The sequence below is a fragment of the Maylandia zebra genome, linkage group LG3 (genome assembly GCF_041146795.1).
Source record: "Maylandia zebra isolate NMK-2024a linkage group LG3, Mzebra_GT3a, whole genome shotgun sequence".
Taxonomy (NCBI): Eukaryota; Metazoa; Chordata; class Actinopteri; order Cichliformes; family Cichlidae; genus Maylandia; species Maylandia zebra.
Window position 1 is genome coordinate 60,621,029 of NC_135169.1, and position 18,805 is coordinate 60,639,833.

An 18,805-nucleotide genomic window follows, 5' to 3' on the forward strand; every position below is an offset into this window, starting at 1 on the left:
CTTCATCCACTTTGAATGTGGATACCCTCAAATTAAAGCATCTGTGCTCGACACATTATGTCCATGTCCTTTAAATAACTCTACTTGGAATGTGACTCAGTAAACAAGTAAAAAAACAAAAGTCAGGTCCATATATATTTGGACACTGACACAACTGTGCACCCATTTTCTTACCTGAGCTTCATCATGAGCTTTGGGTACTACCAGGAAAAATGAAACCATGGATAGAAGCAGCTGCTGCTGTCACTACATCTCAATATATCCCGTCAAGGAAGCGGATTTTGCCTTGACGGGGTGGCTGTAGTAGCTCAGGAGGTAGAGCAGGTCGTTGGATTTCTAGACATGCTAAAGGAAGGTAGAATTACCGTATTTTCCAGATTATAAGGCGCATTAAATGAAACAAAACTCATTCTTCTTACTTCCTCTACTTCCGTACCATTGATTCATTAATGTTGAGTTCTCTATTCCCATTTTGTGGACCTGAAAACAGGGTTTGATCTTTGGTTTCATTCTATAATACTGGACTTATGTTTCTACGAAGGTTTGAACTTTGAGAGTTTAAACAAGAGAGAAAAGTGTGAAAATGTTCGTGCCTGTATGAGAAAAGTCTATAAAGTGTGAGAAGTTTTACAGCCTTAAAACATCTATAATAGTTGTAAAGAATTAAGTTGGCTACTTCGTGGATTTCACCCATCGGATGTTATTTTTAGAACGAAACTCCCGCGATAAACGAGGGACCGCTGTGTAGGATACAGTACTTTGTCGTTGGATCAAAGGGACTGTCTTGCTTTAAAAAAAGACAAAGGACAAGATTACTTAACAGTCAATGTTTAAGAGACAAAAGCACAGACGCTGGCAGTTTTATAAAACGACATTCTTTATTTACAAATTTATATTTTGCAGTAAATGCAAAATTCCTGTAAAAGACTGTTGTACTAAAACATGGTTCTGTAGCCTCTAACTGTAAAACAAGTGGGACACAGTGAGCATAAAATACATGCACATATCTGTACACTGTCACCAAAATACATCTGATTACAAAATATAGTGCTCGATACAAATATCTGGAGTTTGGATTCAGCAGATGTCTCAGATTTCACATATGCACGTGTGAAACAATCGTCCTTTGCATTTCTGTATGAAAATAAGGAGCCGTTTAAGCAAAAATAGACTCTGCCTTCTGCCTATTCTTTCACATGTACAGGTTGTGCATCTTCAGTAGCAAATACTCACTATTGGCTGAGGAAGTATTTTTCTCCAACAACAGTAAAAAACAAACAAACCAAAACAAGAAAGAAAAACAAACAAAGAAAAGCCTCAAACCAGTGCTTCAGTCTGATCATCAATCCCACATCTTCAAAGTAATGTCAGTGGGAGGAAAGTGAAACACTTGCAGTCAAATGAAGATGAGGAGAAAATACTACGACTATTTGGTCTCAGAGAGAATAATTAGATGGAAACTGCTGCTTCCACCTGGTATGAAGGGTATATCCAGTCTCTGTGAGGTAACGTCAGAGGCAAGACAGTGAATCAAATCAGGACAGGATCTGTACTCACACTACACATGCTCACAAAGAACTATAACTGATGCTACCGGCCCCCAGCATGCGTATGCATTTGTTGATTTGATGTGTGAGTGGCCACATAACTGAGCAGTTGCAGAAACCATGTTTCAGCTTTTATTTCAGGACGTGTCGCCTCATTTCATGGGTTGCATTTTCATTTTGGGTAAAGCCAGGAAATCTGGGATTCATTCAGTCGGGATTAGGAGAGTACTGATTATCAGTTTGCATATATAAATATATTCTTACAGCAGTCGATCTATACAGCACTTAAATCAAAATTTAAAAATAACTGCATGCTTTTCCTGATTTTAAACCCTAACTCTGAACATAACCTGGTCTTAATCAGTTTGCACTAAGATGCTAGTGATTTAACCCAGTAAAATAGATCCCCCATGTGTAAGTGTGACTCTGTATCTCAGGTCAGGTCATGCACCAACTGGAAGGTTGGTGGTTTGTTCCCGGGCCATCTCAGTCTGTATGCTTAGACATGACACTGAAAACCAATTTGTTCTCCAATAAATGACTGAACTGAATTTTAGAGCTGGTGTGAATGAGGCATGTTGTGCTCCAATCGAGTGGAAAAGCACTATATAAGAACCAGTCTGTTAATGATGCCGGTATTACTGGAACATGTTTACATCCTCTGGGCTCAAGTAGTGCAAGCCAGCAAGACCAAATTTGTGCTGAGTTTTTCTTAAGATTCTGAAAGCTTCACAGTTTATTATATATTATTAATAATCCTATTTCTGCATAGAGGTAGGCCCAGAATTAGACAAGAGTTTTTGTAATGCTGCCTCTGTTTACTTCAGTGAATCAAGTGGATTTTAATCAAACAGTCAAGTTATAGATTTTCAGCTATAATTCAAAGGTCTTAACCAAAGTATCGCATCGTGTTTAGGAATGACAGACATGTTCACATGTAGCAGCTCATTCTTCTGTCAACGACAGAAACATGAAACACTTGATTTTATAGATGTTTTTCTAATGAACGCATTAAAGCCATACATCCAAAATAATAAATAATCAAGTATCTAACTCTCAGGCTGTTACTTTCATCCTCTGGGTTCGATCAAGTTAAACTAGCTGTAGAAGCAGTGGCTCATCTGGTGTGTATGTGGCAGAAGGGAAACTGCATGCCTCTATCATACAGGATGTTAGCAAAATGGTAGCAAGCAAACTTGACGACTTAAACTTTAAAGCACCTTGAGGCAACTGTTGTTGTGATTTGGAGCCATATAAATAAAACTGAACTGAATTGAATCTACTTTTAGAAATATATTAAACACAGGATGGGATGTTCTGCATTGACACCCTTCCTTTCAATACTCAACATCTGGCTTGTTAGCCTTAATGTTCACTCTGCAGAGGTGTGGAGTGCAGCTTTAACTGTTCAGATATCTGTCTGTGACTGTTGTTGGCAACACATTTACATAAAGAATGTCATTTTATAGAGACACACAGATGAGGACAAAAATATTTTCAGTTTGTCTTTTTTGACAGAGCATTGGATTTTCAAAATAGCATTTTTAAATTCTTTAGGAAGCACATATTACTTCTATTTGCACATAAAAGCAGAATCAAAGTTCAATGTAGTTATCCCCCTGACAAACTGACTTTATTGGGCCCCTGCACAAAGCCCCGCTCTGCAAAGATGTGCTTTAACTTCTTATAAAACTGAGAGTCATCTTCTGACTTATACACAGACTTTAGCGAGGGCTCAAGTCGTCAAACATCACACCAAAATGAAAAGAAAGACTTGAGGAGAAGAATGGTTGATGCTCACAAAGCAGGAGATGGCTATACAAAGTTATCACTGGGTTTCAAAACTGGCATAAGAAGTATGATCGAGAAACTCAAGGAGAACCACACAGCGCACAAATAAAACACGGTAGACGAGGAGGTGAACCATTTCAAAGACTCTGGAAAGGAAACTAGTAAAAGATGTTCTCAAGACCGCGGAACAACTGCCAAGACTCTAGACTTAGCCAAGCTTGGAATCAGTAAAGGACTGCAGACCAAGAAAAAGCCAGACTGAAGTAATCGAAGGAGAACCCTGAGAAAAATGGTGCATGCTGCAAATATGCTCTTTGACCAGATTAGATGAAATTGGAGCGCTCTGGTCACAAAGACCACACACCCCAAGGGACACCATCCCTGCAGTCAAACATCATGCTGCGGGGCTGCTTCAGTGTGTCTGGAACTGGGAATCTTGTCAAGGAAGGAATCATGAAGAAGGATATGTGAAGATGATAAAGCACAACTCAAGCAGTCAGCAGCAAAACTGGACCTGGGTCATCGTTTCGTCTTCCAACACGACAGCCCAAACCATACAGTGCTCGTTGTGAAGACCAAAACAAATACTAACAAGCTGGGGACAATCGTTCCTGCCCTTATCTGTAAATGCAACTGAATTGACTGGCATGCATTGTTTGTGGATTGACTCTTGTAAATTGATATTACTAAAAGAATCGTGAGTAAATCACCCAGCACAGTGTGTGACTTGATTACCAGACTGGATCTAATTTGAATTAAGTCTTCCTTCACGAGGCTACTGGACTCTGCACACTATTTTGTATTACTGGAAAATAAAATAATAATATAATCTTCTAGACCTTTCAGTAAAATGTAAGAAAAACCCCATTAATAAAAAGTTCAGGCGCTGTGTTTTGGAACAGGGTGGATCATAACATCAATGTGAAACTGACGCCCAGGCCAGCACTGTTTCTATTCAGCAGTTATACAAATAAACTGGGGTAAGTAGTCAAATATTTCACCACACAGCCACATGGAAACTGGCAGACGGTGTGTCTAGTGGTGCCTCCTAAATATTGTAACTGGTTGTGTAGTACTGGGAGCAATAACTACACAACCAGAGTTGTTCACGTTGTTGTGGAGGAATTTCAGCCCATTCTTCTCTGCAAAATTGTTTTAATTCAGACACAATGAAAGGTTTTCGACCACCAACAGCGTCGTTACAGGTCATGTTGCTCACTCTGAAGCAACAAAGCAGCCCTGACAGTTACACCACCACCACCACCACCCATGTTTGACTGTTGGCATGATGTTATTTGTAGGAAATTAAGTGTTAGTTTTACACCTGATATACTGAGAGGGTAGTCTTCCAAAAGGCTTGACTTTTTGTCTCACAGGTGCACAAACTATTTTCCCAGAAGTATTTGTGGTTGTTTAGGTCAGCCCTCGTTTCCACCTCTGAACTTTCCCACAGAGGCCATTTTTTCCTCTTTTTGTATTCTTCAATGACAAACACTGACCTTAACTGAGGAAAGTCAGGCCTGCAATTCTTTAGATGTTGTTCTGGGTTCTTTTGTTTCCTCCCGGGTGAGTCATTGATGCACTCTTGGTCTAATATTAGTAGGCTGGCCACTCTGGGAAGGTTCACCACTGCTCCAAGTTTCTGCTATAATAGTGAATATCAGGTGTGCACGTCGCTTTTTACCTGCCTGGACTGAACAGAGCAATCAAGCACTTATGAGTCAAAGTAGGAAGCAGACAAGGAGATAAGTTCGAGGGAAATGATTTTTCAGTACCAGATGACTGATGCCATCGGGATGATAAACAGAACTGAAAGGTCCTTTGTTCCTTACAATCAGTTCATTCTGCATTTCCCAAAGTGCTTCGCTGCCCTCGACTGACAGCTTCAGGGAGGTAAGGCCGAGACAAAACACGCCACATGAAAAATGTTTGGAATTAGATACGAACAAAAATGACATATTTCACTGACTGAAGATCAATCTACAAGCTTTTCCATACGTAGGACTTATTGCTGAAGGTCAGAGCAATCTACTTTGTCTTCACAGTAAGACTGCAGCTTTGTGTCTTCAAGTTTTCTGGGTTTTTTGTTTAGTTGTTTGTTTTCTCCAGTCTCACATTAGCTTTAACCTATGACTGGCTTACTAGTGGACATGAAGCAAGCAGAGACACTGGGCGACTGTACCAGTCTGTCACTAAGAAGAAGGGTCAGGGCACACTGTTGTGTCACAGAAGTCTGGTGCAAACAGCTAAAGCTTGAGTTTGATTGTTGTAACTATTCTCTCATGATTATTCTTAATCATGCACAGGTCAGGTAATAGTTAAACCATAGTATCTAAACCACTTTGCACTTTAATGAAATGTACCTCTGTACATTGCACATTGTGCTGTTCAGGGTTCAATTCAGGAGTTTCCCAGTTGGGGCTTATCATCTTATTAGTCACTGACTGGTCACAGATGCTACCCTCTTTAAAAATACCAGCTGCTGCCAGAGCTACTTATAGATGCACATTTGCTATCAAACCTCTGACCCTGAGGTCAAGGTCACTGAGAATCAAACTCTTTCAGGATTTTTAGTAGACGCACCAACTGCATCAATTTGAAAATCCTAGACGACTTCGTTATGATATAGTTTTTGTGTTCACAAGAGTGTTAGAGAACCTGACCTCTGACCTTGAGGTCACTGAGATTTACTCAAAGCTTCCTGTTTACTTGGGTTTTATTCAGTTTTTGCTGAATGTATTTGTTTGGCTTCAATATGATGTAAAAATAAGTGGTTTACATAATCTGGTTTATTTAAGAGGGCGCCATCAACAGCGACAATCCTGAGTGCTTGTATTTCTGCCTGCTGATGGCGAACGATGGTTAAAACAGCGACAAACCTTTTGTCCTTTGGGCATGTACTGGTGACTAATTTCAGCAACACTGACTAGCTCTTGTTTGTAGTAAAGCGTGTTCACGTTGCTTGCTTCTCTCTTAAATTATGCCCAACGTGTTGGGGTTTTATTTAGTTGAAGCTAAATTAAATGAGTCCTACTCAGTCTGCACACATACGATGTAGGAAAGTCTAAGAAATCTCATTTTAAACAGAGACTAGATTACAAACTGGAACCTGCCGTGGAAAACTGGCACAAAAGTGAAAATAATTAGCAACTGACGTGAGCAACTTAGCAATCGCTCTGCACATACACAATATACAACGGACTATTTGTTGAAAATATAAATTAGTCATGTTTCTCACAAACAACGAGCCAGGTGAAAGGAGCAGGAAGTACGTTTGTTTCCAACCTGTCCTGTGATGTCAGTGATGTGATTGCAGCCATCGTAATAATGAAAACATGAGGTGCAGCAAAGCAGACTCACAGGAAACGAGTCAGACCGAATGGAGTCCATCACAGAGTATACTGTGGTACCTTATCACAGAGATGTACCAGCATTCTAAGGACAACTTGCTCATCTGTGTTATGTCAGTTCTGCTGCACTATCCTGTATCTGTGTGGCAGTGTAGGACACATGAGCTGTCTTTGGAAATCGACTGTCCCAGTTTATTCCCAGCTTAGTCTCAGCAACGCGACTCTAACTTCTGCACACCATGAGAACCAGTTACAGGACTGGTGCCACATAAATACAGACAAACAAAGTGTCTACAGACCGAGGAACAGGTCTACAGAGTTCCTCCCGTCTCTGTGGCAACAGAGTCGTCACTGTTGGCCCAACAGACCTTAACTCTTAACGCTAATGAGGAAAAAAAAAAAAGTCAAAAAAGCAAAAACACCCTCCATTACTTCTTGACAACAGTAGAAATGTGAGGGTGGGACAAGGATCAGGAGAGGCAGGAGGAACTGGGAAAGGAGGTGAGGGTGCAGACTGGGAGGCTGTAATAGGAGGGGTCGGTGAAGGGGAACAGAAGGAGAAAGAAGAGGAGGACCCCCAGCAAATAGGAGGAGAGGACAGTGAGTCGGTAAGGGTGCTCCAGAGCTGTGCTGATGGCAGGGAAACCCATGTAGTTACAGAAGGAGTGGCAAAGTACCGGACCAATCAGGTGGCCTGTAACAGACAGAAAAAACAGCCATTTACTCCCACTGGTTGACAGCGTTACAGCTTCCGTCAGCTTCCCATTCAGCTGTGACAGGCGAAAAACAAATGCTTTGATTTAAAAATAATCCTTTAAATCCTGTAACTGAAAATATTAAAACTGTGTTTTAAAGACAGAAGAGAACATTTGGACAAGAGGAAAGAATTTTAGATAATCAGCTAGCGTGCAGCTTGGACACCAAACTGCTGAGTGATGAAGAGTATAGTTTATATACAGAAGAGAGCGCTCTCATCCAACTGCCGGCCTGTAACCTACCTCAGTACCACAGTACGATGAACAGGCACACTCAATACATGAGCTACTGGTAGACGGAGCAGTTGCTCTACACTGCAAGGCCACACTGGCCACCCTGTGCACTGTGTGACACTTTAAACACTCATCCAAGGCCAATGACACCAACGTCCAGCGCATAACTGCTACAGCAAATTAAATTACTTCATCACACTTATTAACTTAATGTCTCTAAATCCCGCACATATAATATTGCTGGAGACATAAGGATAAACTATGACGTAGGCTTGTGGAACAAGCTGCAGGCTGCAGTGTCCCGAACAGTTAACTACATATACGACTGTTTAATATGGAAAACATTTTATTTTTAGGTTTTACTAAATTACAGTGGTATGCAAAAGTTAATTATAAGTTAATAAGTTAATAATTTTCATGTTTCTCCTTCATAAATCGCTGGTTGTTTGGATCAGCAGTTTCATTTAAACACAATATTTGAGAAGTGAAATGAAGTTTACAGGATTTACAGAAAGTTTGCAATAGTTACTTCAACTAAGTTAGGCAGGTGCATAAATGTGGGCACCCGCGTTGTTTTATTGGTTTGGATGCCTTCAGCACTAATTATTGAAACATAAAATTTGTTTGGTAAGCTCATTGACCCTTGACCTACATACACAGATGAATCCAGCCATGAGGAAGCGTATTTAGGGTGGCCAGTTGCAAGTTTTTCTCCTCTTTGCATCTTCTCTTGAGAGCAGCAACCTGGGAGCCTCAGCTCTCAAATGACCTGAAAACAAACCATGTTCAACATCATGGTTTAGGGGAAGGATACAAAAAGCTATCACCTCCCCTGGGAGGAACATAGTGAGGAAATGGAAGACCACAGGCACAGTTCTAGTTAAGGCCGGAAGTGACAGGTCAAGGAAAACCTTAGATAAGCAGGCGATGGATGGTGAGAACAGTCAGAGTCAACCCACACACCAAATGGAGTCACTGTGCATCGTTCAACTATTCAGTGCACTTTGCACAGGAGATGCTGTATGGGAGAGTAAAGCAGAAGAAGCCTTTTCTGCACACATGACACAAACGGAGGTTTGAGGTTTGCTAAAGCACATTTGGACAAGTCAGCTTCCTTTTGGAATAAAGTGCTGTGGACTGATGAGACTAAAATTGAGTTATCTGGGCATAACAAAGCATGGCAGAAACAGTACACAGCATTTAAAGAGAAACACCTGCTGCCCACAGTAAACTGTGATGGTGCTTCCATCATGCTGTGGGGCTGTGCCCAGTGCAGGGACTGGGAATCTTGTTAAAGTTGAGGGTCGCATGGATTCCACTCAGTATCAGCAGATTCTTCAGAACAATGTTCAAGAATCAGTGACAAAGTTGAAGTTGCACCGGTGCTGGATCTTTCAACAAGACAACGACCCGAAACACTGCTCAGAACCCACTAAGGCGTTCATGCAGAGGAACAAGTCCGACGCTCTGGAACGGCCATCTCAGCCCAGACCTGAATGTTATTGAAAATCTGTGGTGTGAGTTAAAGAGAGCTGTCCGTGCTCGGAAACCATCAAACCTGACTGAGCTGGAGACGTTTTGTAAAGACGAAAGGTCCAAAATACCTTCAACCAGAATCCAGGCTCTCATTGGAAGCTATAAGAAGTGGAGGCGGTATTTCTGCAAAGGTGGATCTCCTAAATATTGATGTATTTTTTCTGTTGGGGTGCCCAGATTTATGCACCTGCCTGATTTAGTTTAAGTAACTATTGCACACTTCCTGTAAATCCTAGAAACTTCGTCTCACTTCTCAAATATCACTGTGTTCGTCTGCTATATGATATATTTAAATGAAACTGCTGATCCAAACAACCAATCATTTATGAAGGAAAAGGGTGCCCAAACTTTTGCATGTCACCATATATGGCAAATCAAACTTGTCCATATTCAGTAAACCTTCAATTATTTTGTAACTGTAAAAAACATTCAGTGCACTTCAACGTTGAAAGCTATGCACAAATGATCTTAAATCCTCTTTCACATACAGCAGATATATTTTTCCCAGTAATGCACATCTGTTGGCTCATACGATGGCTGATCTGTGCATTTTATTTTAAAATGACGTACTGGTAAGTTTCTTTCATTTAGTTTATCTCAGGTTAATTGCTGCTTCAGGACTGATGACAGACAACATTTCTGTAAACGCTCTTAAGCCCAGGCTTGGACTGCCCGGCTCAGAAAACCCAAACTTAATCATACCACCCAGCGCCGGGCCGACGGGACGCTCCAAGAACAAGAATAGTGAAGGAAAGCCTCTTACCTGTTCTGATGAAGATGAAGGCTGTGTAGGCTCCAAACACTGCCGTGTAGGAAAACTGAAACACTGGTGCAAAACAGAAGAACAAAAGTGCATCTTCCTGCTATCCTGTGATGAAGTCACAATAAACGCAGTGAAAAAGATGTTCTCACCTGCAGAGACGAAAATACCCAACAGAGTGCCCTGTCTGAACCTCAGCAACTCAATCACATGGTGGAAGTGAGCTGGAAGAGAGGACAGAGCAGGCACTCAGACATGCTGCAACTTCAACACAGACATTATTGGAACACACTCTGTATTACTTATTATACACACTGCTACTTCCAATCAACACAAAAGTTAGGGGGAAAAAACTTTCCAAAAAGCACTCAAAGTTGTGGCTTCTTTGTTTGACTTGTGCTCTTTTGCAGCGATATTGTCTGAGTGGCGACACCATCGTTCAGAAGAAAACTGCAGGGCTTCCTGCGCTGTAATGGTGGGTATAAAGGCTAGTGTCCTGTAAACAGGGTAGCGACAGAGCTCAGATTTTGCCTGTAAGTCTGGAGAGGATGAACCAGGCAGTGATCAGACTACAGCAGATGGAGGACAGAGGTGCTTTTGTCCCTGGTGGACAGTTCATGTGCTGGCTGAATTCTCATGTCTGAAGAACAACGAGCAGGGAGTCCAGGTGTTGTCCTCAGTGTTCGGTATATGATGCTTTGCTAACACAGGCCTAACAAGGTGAACTCCTGTGGAGTATGAAATGATTTAAACTCAGTGATAATGGTCTCTAGGTGAGGGACTGCATGTTTCTTTCCCAACACTGCGCCATCTAAACACCAACCTTTGTTTATATACAAACAGATTTCGCCTCCTCTTTCAGAAAGCTCCGTATAACGATCCACAAGCAGCCGGGGATGTAGTCACCTATCTAGCTTTTAGAGAAGCACAAAGTTGCAAATCTGGCAGTTCATCCGTGTTGTTGGCAGTATATTTGCCAGGTGAATCGAAGCGTGCATCCCCGCCGAGTTTACGGACACTTTGTTTCGCTTCCCTCGTTAGTGTCTCTTGAGCCCGTTCAGAGCTGCTGCTCCTCCAGCTAAGAGCTAAACACTCTGGGTGGCACTGACTCGGCCTGCAGTAACAGCGAGGAATCCTGGAGTCATTTTTGAGAAGGACACATCTTTCAATATTAAACAAATATGCAGAACTGCTTTCTTCCATTGGTGCAATATTTTGTAAATTAGAAGCTCGTGTATTTATTTCTTCTTAGCTGGTTTTATTGTAATTCATAATTACAGTAAAACCAGTAAAAAAACAATTTAACACAATTAACGCATCTGGAGTGCAGAATGACTCAAAATCCCTGAAATGTTTCTGTAAACACATTTCGGGCAGTTTGTCCAAGCAGTTACCTTCGAACATGCAGGCGGCAGTTGATCTGGTAGTGACGGGCAGCTGAACCAGTCAACTCAATATGGAAGATGATAAACGCACATCGGCCCTCTCGATGGGACTTTTGAGTATTTATTTCAGCACATTGTGAAGTTTTTAAAACGGCTGAATAAAAACAGAAAAATAAATAAACAACTTGTGGCTAAGCTGGAAAAAACTTGCACTCACCCACTCCGAAAAAGAGGGGGCAGGTTATGATAGCGGTAGAAGGACCAGCACAGGGCACCAACATGGGCAACATGCATGCTCTGAACACCAGCTCCTCAGTTAGCGGCGCCACCACTTGATTCCTCAGCCACCGCATATCGTTGGCACACAACATCCAGAACCACGGGTCTAGAGGAAGAAGCGAGAGCAACAGGTGTAAACCAAATTTAGAAACAGATCTAAAATCATGAATCAAGAATAAAACACAGCACAGCTTGTTGGCTCACCAAAAGCCACCCGGATCCCATCGGTGAAGCTCCACGGACAATCCATGGCCAACTGCATGAGTGGGCCCAGAAACAGGACCTGCAGCACATGGCCAGACAAATAAAAGTACTTCCAAATATTTGAGATGTTGCTGCCATTACCAGAGCTGCATATAAAATGTATGTTTTCTCCTCTGTCCACATAATGTCATTCAGCAGTGAGCACTGACTGAATGACAGTAAAGGAAGCTGAATCTGAAAGTCAAACAAATCCGAGCATCTGTGTCTTTCTTGCATCTCGAGTTTCTCACCTGACTCAAACCATTGTTTTAGCATTCCTACTGCACACGTCACCACTGTCTCGCTGTCCTCATACTTCACTGGAACTCGTGATTTCCTCATGTGGGGCCACAGTTCCTTCTCATCATAAGCTTTCTATACATCCACAAAGACAGTACGACTCCTGACCTTCTTTATACTTCAACAACACTCTGAAAACAAACATCTGTCGTGTTATCTCTCAACACGAAGCCCTCGCCCTGATCATTGATCATCACCTCTCTTCATAACCGAACATCAATATTTTTTCCCATAGCTTCATGATATGGTTCATCAACTTTATCCCTCCATAGTTACAACAGCTCTGCACATCGCCCTTGTTCTTGAAAACCACCACTTCTCTATCTCTAGGTATCCTCCCACTTTCCAAGACTAAATACTTGTGTTAAAAGGTTCACTGAAATCTCTTCTAAACATCCACACACCCCCACAGACATGTCATCTAGACCAGCTGCCAGCGTTGCCCTCGCTGTCCTCCATCCATCCTCTTCACTCTCCTTTTTCTTTCCTCCAGCTCCTCAAGAGGTTCCACCTCTTCAGTACATTCGTTCAAGACTCTCTATGACTCTGTCTAGCCACATGGTAGAAGTCCTTTTCTCCTTCCTCAGTGTCAAGCCTCACATGTGAGTCACTATAAGCCTTTTTGTTTTTGCCACCAGCCTGTTTGTTGAACACATAGACTCTGGTATTTCCGCCTCCTTTCTTCATCTCCCTGGCTACTTTTCTGTTGTGGTTGTAGGTGAATGTAAGTACGAATGAAAGCAACACTAAAATATTTAACTACAGATTCACAGTTCTCAGTATATTTGTATAAATATCACATTTGTGAATATTTTTAGGTTGAAAATAAGTGTGTGAGCATTAATAAAGTAACAATTTAAATTATTATTTGAAATTGTTTCTATACATTCTCATATTTTATTCTGAGTGACATTACAAGGACACAAAAGCGTGCATGTTTCCCACAACTGATGTTTTCATCATTCAAACTAAAGAAAAATAAATGTTTTCTTTCCCAAAATATTCCAATCAAGCACAGTTTAACGATGAACATGTACTAACCCAGTAGTAATGTTAGGTAAGCACATTGGCTGTTTCTTACCATGGTGAGGAGCAGAGGAAGTATAATGGCAGGAATGAGGCCTTCAAACCGGATTCCCATGAGAACCAGCAAAGACGGGCCATTCTGACACACAAATGAAAACAGAAACTGTGATACAACGCAGCACAAAATGTCCATCCTGAGGTACTGGAACACAGCACAGTTATCCAAGATCTCAACTCACCACGACGCCTGCAGATTCTCTCCATGCCCACACAAACAGGGGCGACAGCCCTGACACAATCAGGACGCTGGTGAAGCGTCTCTTTATGACAGCAGGATGGTCCCTGAGGACAGGGGACACGCACAGAACGTTATCCCAAGCACACAAGCAGGAGATATGAACAGCTTCTGTGTGCTGATAAGATGGAGGAGCTTTGGTTTAATAATGCACACATAGAGAAGCACATTAAAATCCTCCAACCAATAACAAATCTGCAAATGTAAAGTGATGCGTCGCAGACACACTCTGGTATCAATGTGAATGATAAAAGCCGCGCTGCATGGAGTCGTGCTGAAGACTGAAACAACCCAAAAGTTTTCAGGTTCATTTCAGCCCCGTTCAGTCTTACTGATAGATCTATAACTCACAACAGCAGTTGCCTGGCAGGATTTACATTGTAATAAAACTATTTAAACAGCGGGCTGTGAAACAGTTTTTTCATGCTTTAAAGTTGCCCATTTAAATGGTAACTGGTAAGTGGGCTGGTTCTTATACAGCGTTTTCTCCTCTGAGCACTCAAAAGACCGTCTGCAAGCGCCACAGTTTTCAGTGGCTAATTTAGTGGTCGTTGTGATCTGGGAGGTGATGTGAGCTGTGGAAGCATGCATCACACGGTCACTGCAATTTACATCCATTCAGTTGGTGCAAGAATGTTTTAAATATTTGGTCCTAATCAGATTTCAGGTTTCTCCACCACAGCCCCCCCTCCCTCCTTCTCCTTCCCCTCTCACACCTGTGTCATTAATCTGAGTACAAATGAAGCAGGTGTTGACATTGTGGAAAACATCCTGTACCAAAAATGAAGTGTCCAGCTGAACTGAACGCCTACAGAGCAGTGGCCCGCACATCGCACATCATGAAAACCTTGGAACAGCTAATTCTACACCGACTGTGACTTCAGGTCAACAACATACGAGACCCCCGCCCTCTACATGCTTCACCGTGCCCGAGCTCATCTGGAGAAATCTGGCACTCATGTGATCTTTGACAAGCTCACAGAGATTACAGACTACCTGACAGAAAGACCACAGTCAGGTTGGAAAACTGTGTTTCTGGAACAGCACGGGGGCAACACAGGGGACTGTCCTGGCTTTGTCCCCTTTCACATCGCGTACAGCAGACTTCAAATACCATTCGGAGTCCTGCCACATCCAGAAACACTCAGATGATACTGCCATTGTGGTTTTAACAATGGACAGAATTCTGAATATAAGGATCCTGTAAAAGTCACAAAAACGACCTCCTGTTGAACACCTGTAAGATGAAGGAAATGATAGTAGAATTTCAAAGATTCAGGCCTCCTCTCCAGCCTGTGAAAGTCTTTGGGCTGGACATAGAAATATCTAGGGTTACACATAGGTAACAAACCACACTACTCCCTAAATACAGAAAAAACATACAAAAAAGGGCAGAGTTGTCGCTTGTTGCTAAGGAAACTAAGATCTCTTAACATCTGCAGTACAGATGTTCCTTCAGTCTGTGGGGGCAGGTGTGCTGTTCTAGTCTGAGCAGGGATGGAAATCGAGAAGCGGTCCCTAGTAGTTCAAGTCTTTGTTAGTCTTCTTGTCAGTTCAGCTCATCGGTTCCACTGGCACTTACACTACAATCAGCTGATTTCAGTTGATTAGTGGTACAGTCTACATATTTTTATGGCACAAAAAGACAAGAGCACGATGTGTGGGACAGAAGCACCTCGTTATGCTGCTAACACAGCGTTGGCATCTTCACAGACGGCTCGCTGTGCCTAAGCTATCCAAGAAGACAGAGGAGTTAAAAAGCTGAGTGAATGCTGATCCGAGCCCAGCAGCCAGACCTTGACCTTCAACTGGTAGCAAAAGCAGTGATGAGCAGTCGGGCTCATGTTTGTAAATCACTGTGGTGATCGTTTTAAAGCAGCAGTGGGGAACTCCAGGCCTCGAGGGCCGCTGTCCTGCAGGTTTTAGGTCTCACCCTGGGTCAACACACCTGAATCAGAGGATTTGTTCATTACCAGGCCTCTGCAGAACTTCAAGGATCAAGGACACGTCTAAAACCTGCAGGACACCGGCCCTCGAGGCCTGGAGTTCCCCACTCGTGCTTTAAAGTCTCCTTTTTTGGTTGATGGTTTTCATCTTTGCTTTCTGGTCATACTTGCATTCTAAAGGAGGACACACACATGATCTTTCTCTAATAGAGATTTGTGGTGGTGCCTGGGTCAGTTTACAGTTAAGTGGTAATTATCAGACAATTCATTTCAGATCATTTTACAGAGAAAGTAACACAGCAAAGAGTGTAAAAGTTACTTTTACCTGGAGTACTTAAGTAATGTACTGCATTATCTCTAAGAGCAGTGTTCTGTGTGATAGATCGCTATTTTGAGTAATGACCCAAACACAACAAAGAGGGGAAATACCTCCAGCATGCACAAACCTCTGACCACAGCGTGCAGACTAACGCCCGTAAATGTCTCGAGGGAACCAGTGAGAATCATTAACACAATCAATAAGTGATATCTGTGAATCACTAAACACTTATCAGTTCCCATCACTATGAATGGAGTGGTGATGACGATGAGCTGCCACAGTCTCTGCTACATTAGTACCATCAAAGACAGCAGTGCTAAATGTCTGACGTTACTGTCAGTGCAACATTTTCCTCCCAGAACAGTTGTTAAACCAAACAGGAGGGTGGAGGCCAGCGTTTTGGTGCATTAGCTTTGTGCCATCCACTTGTTATGACTCTGTGGGCAGGTGTAAGCAGCTGCTCTCTACACCTGTGCAAACACAGTAGATAAGAGGGGAAGAAACAGGAGAGTTTCTATTGTCTAAGGAGCTGGGAAACAAAGGCGTCTGGACTTCTTTAATCCCGTGCATCTTATGGTCCGAAAAATACATATTTGATTTTTTTATTTGGCACACTGCAGTTTAATGTTGCAGAGCAGCTCTTTTTAACTTCAGTGGATATTATACATGGTTATGCTCAGGATATGTCAGCACATTTCTACTGGAAATGCCTTTTGGTTAAACTGTCAGCAAGGAATTTGCATTTGCACTGTTAAATGTTTATACAGCTTTAATGCACATAAAAAACAGCTGCTTGTTTAAGTGAAAATAAATGGATGATGGGGGTTTTTGCGTGAGTAAAGTTGTGGAGTTTTACTTTGTCTCGCAGAAATTATATCGTCAGTTATAAGGTTATCGCAAATTTTCAAATATATATTGTGATATATATTTTTGGCCATGCCGCCCTGCTCTAGTAGCAAGGAGACTTATGGCGTAGCACTATACAGCTCATCTATCTTTGTACATTCTCACGACTGCTATGAACCACTCACCATTCAGTCCTGGAATAAACACTTTTCCCTAGGAACAAGCAGAGAGTCACTGACGGGTCTTAGGCCCATTTGACTGGCGCTTTAGTAATCAGCTTCACAACTACTACCAGAAACCACTCACAAGTGGTTAGAGAATCTGCATTTTCTTTCCCTATATGACTGGGGCCAGCTAATATGAACATCGCAGTATAGTCCTGTGGCGTTTGCTATTCACAATGATAGGTGACAGGATACATGCATCTTTACACACAGTGACACTTAAGAGACCATCTAGTCTCTGCCCTGGTCCATTTTGAGTGGCAACATAATCAACACAACTTCAAAGTAAAGCCTGAGCCAGGCGCTTGTGATATAGTGGAGCATGAACATTTTGTAGTACAAGTATCACTTAGCTGCAGAATGAACCAAGGACTCATTTTTCCTCACAGAAAGGAATCCATTATTTTTTGTGCAAACTTCTGCATTGTTAGATTTTTGCCTCGACTGCCATCAAGTCGTTGCCAAACAGGATTCCATAAATTTAGCAGCCCTATTTTGTAGCCATTCAAATTTCAAGATCCCCTGATACAAGCACAGGAACGAAAGAAAAACAATCAGAGTCAAGCAAAACAAAGAAAATATTGCTTTTGCAATTGGCCACTTTGTTATTAAATACTTGCTCTGGCCCAGAATCTGACAACTGTTGCATCCATATATGCCCTTGTCAGATGACAGGAAGTTCTTTGTGCGTCTGTGAGTGAAAAACTGAACCAAGTTTTACTTCAAGTTTAAAAAACACCCTGAGAAAAGAAGCTGTCCTAGTCTACAGCGGGGTGGAGAACTCCAGGCCTCTAGGGCCCATCTCCTGCAGGTTTTAGGTCTCACCCTGGGTCAACACACCTGAATCAAATGATTCATTCATTACCAGGCCTGGAGAAGTTCAAGAGAGGTTGAAGAGTCGTTTAGCCACTTAAATCAGCTGTGTTCAAGGACACATGTAAAACCTGGTCTGCAGTGTGCCCAGGTGGAGGTAAAGTAGCAACAGCCCTGGAAGCTCCTCACAGGTTAATCCAGTCAGAAACAAGGAAGCTGTCATTGCTTCATTACTGCACTGGTAGCCACACTGTGACATGAGTACTGAAGATTATCATAGAAGATACATTTCCTCAATAAAACGAACGGAACCGCGTGAAAAAGCTCACTTGCAGATGCCACCAGCCTTTCTTCAGTGACTCTTTAACATGCTCCACAAACATGCAGACTGATCAATTATTTCTAATTAAATATTAATTCAAACTTGATGCAAACTTGAGTATGGGTAAATAATACAGGAATGAAAGCAGTTCACTGACTCTCCTTTCAAATAAGCCCCACTATAAAGCGTATGTAGCTCACCTCGGCAGGTGACTCCTCCACACATATAAGCTGCCAACATAAAAACAAGCCAGCATCAGACAGAACAGCACTGACAACCAACACAGGCCGTCGGGAGGGACCAGCTCTCCACTGCTGTGCTGCATCTTCTCTGTCAAAAAGTTGGCTGGTAAATCATCTTCCTCTGTCATAATGAAGGCGAGCCAGGACTAAACCAAACAGCTGCTAGGAACCAGAGGTGCTGCTGGGTCATTTACCAAGATAAAACATTGGCCCACACGACCTACGAAGCTGTCAGTAAGCTCCTTTCAAATTGCGGGCTAACGGAGCTAACTGGTTTGCTAACGTCTACGGCGCTTTCTGATTACGTCATCGTATCTCCTTTCCGATATTTGCTGGTGCTACCGTTAGCGTCCTCTTCGTCTTCTTCTGGGTCGTGGCCGTGTGGGATCTACGATGCGATTAATCTACGATGCAGGTGAGTTCCAAAAGTTCGCGATGACCAAATGAAGCTTTCTGAAGCTTGTATCGAAACAGGTTACTCGAAGCTTTTCAACACTGCTCTCTGTGGTGACATCTGCTGGCCAGAAATATGAAGAGCAGCTTCAATCTACAACTTGATATTAACTTCATTGAGCTTCATTCTGACTGCCCA

General features: G+C 42.3%; 2 protein-coding genes across 6 annotated transcripts in view; one reads left to right on the forward strand and one right to left on the reverse strand.

The window, feature by feature from the left end:
- Positions 1-6,077: 6,077 nt before the first annotated feature.
- Positions 6,078-18,781, reverse strand: LOC143416613 (CAAX prenyl protease 2-like). Of its 2 annotated transcripts, none has more exons than XM_076882042.1 (8): positions 18,556-18,781; positions 13,446-13,548; positions 13,262-13,345; positions 11,842-11,920; positions 11,576-11,743; positions 10,126-10,197; positions 9,977-10,039; positions 6,078-7,382 (listed from the first exon to the last, which is right to left on the reverse strand). In XM_076882042.1, the coding sequence occupies exons 3-8, from the start codon at positions 13,319-13,321 to the stop codon at positions 7,159-7,161; spliced, it is 666 nt and encodes a 221-aa protein (XP_076738157.1). In that variant the 5' UTR covers positions 13,322-13,345; positions 13,446-13,548; positions 18,556-18,781; the 3' UTR covers positions 6,078-7,158. The 2 variants fall into 2 exon arrangements, with proteins under 2 accessions (XP_076738157.1, XP_076738156.1); XM_076882041.1 differs by lacking the exon at positions 18,556-18,781 and adding an exon at positions 18,172-18,341.
- LOC143416612 (E3 ubiquitin-protein ligase pellino homolog 1-like) overlaps positions 18,527-18,805 on the forward strand; it is a 41,728-nt gene continuing 41,449 nt past the window's right edge. For 2 of the 4 annotated variants that reach the window (XM_076882036.1, XM_076882038.1), the window contains exon 1: positions 18,538-18,628. The gene's annotated coding sequence lies outside the window, so the exon portion shown is untranslated. Of the gene's footprint in view, positions 18,629-18,805 lie in introns of all 4 variants that reach the window. The other 2 variants (XM_076882034.1, XM_076882040.1) reach the window with 2 other exon arrangements.

What these genes read in the sequence shown, in the direction of transcription:
- LOC143416613 (XM_076882041.1), bottom strand. Translation starts at nt 18,341, where the DNA reads ATGACAGAGGAAGATGATTTACCAGCCAACTTTTTGACAGAGAAGATG. An exon ending in TGGGATCCGGGTGGCTTTTG is followed by an intron (nt 11,744 to 11,841) that starts GTGAGCCAACAA and finishes TTCTTCCTCTAG; the next exon opens with ACCCGTGGTTCTGGATGTTG. An exon ending in GGGTATTTTCGTCTCTGCAG is followed by an intron (nt 10,040 to 10,125) that starts GTGAGAACATCT and finishes GTTTTGCACCAG; the next exon opens with TGTTTCAGTTTTCCTACACG.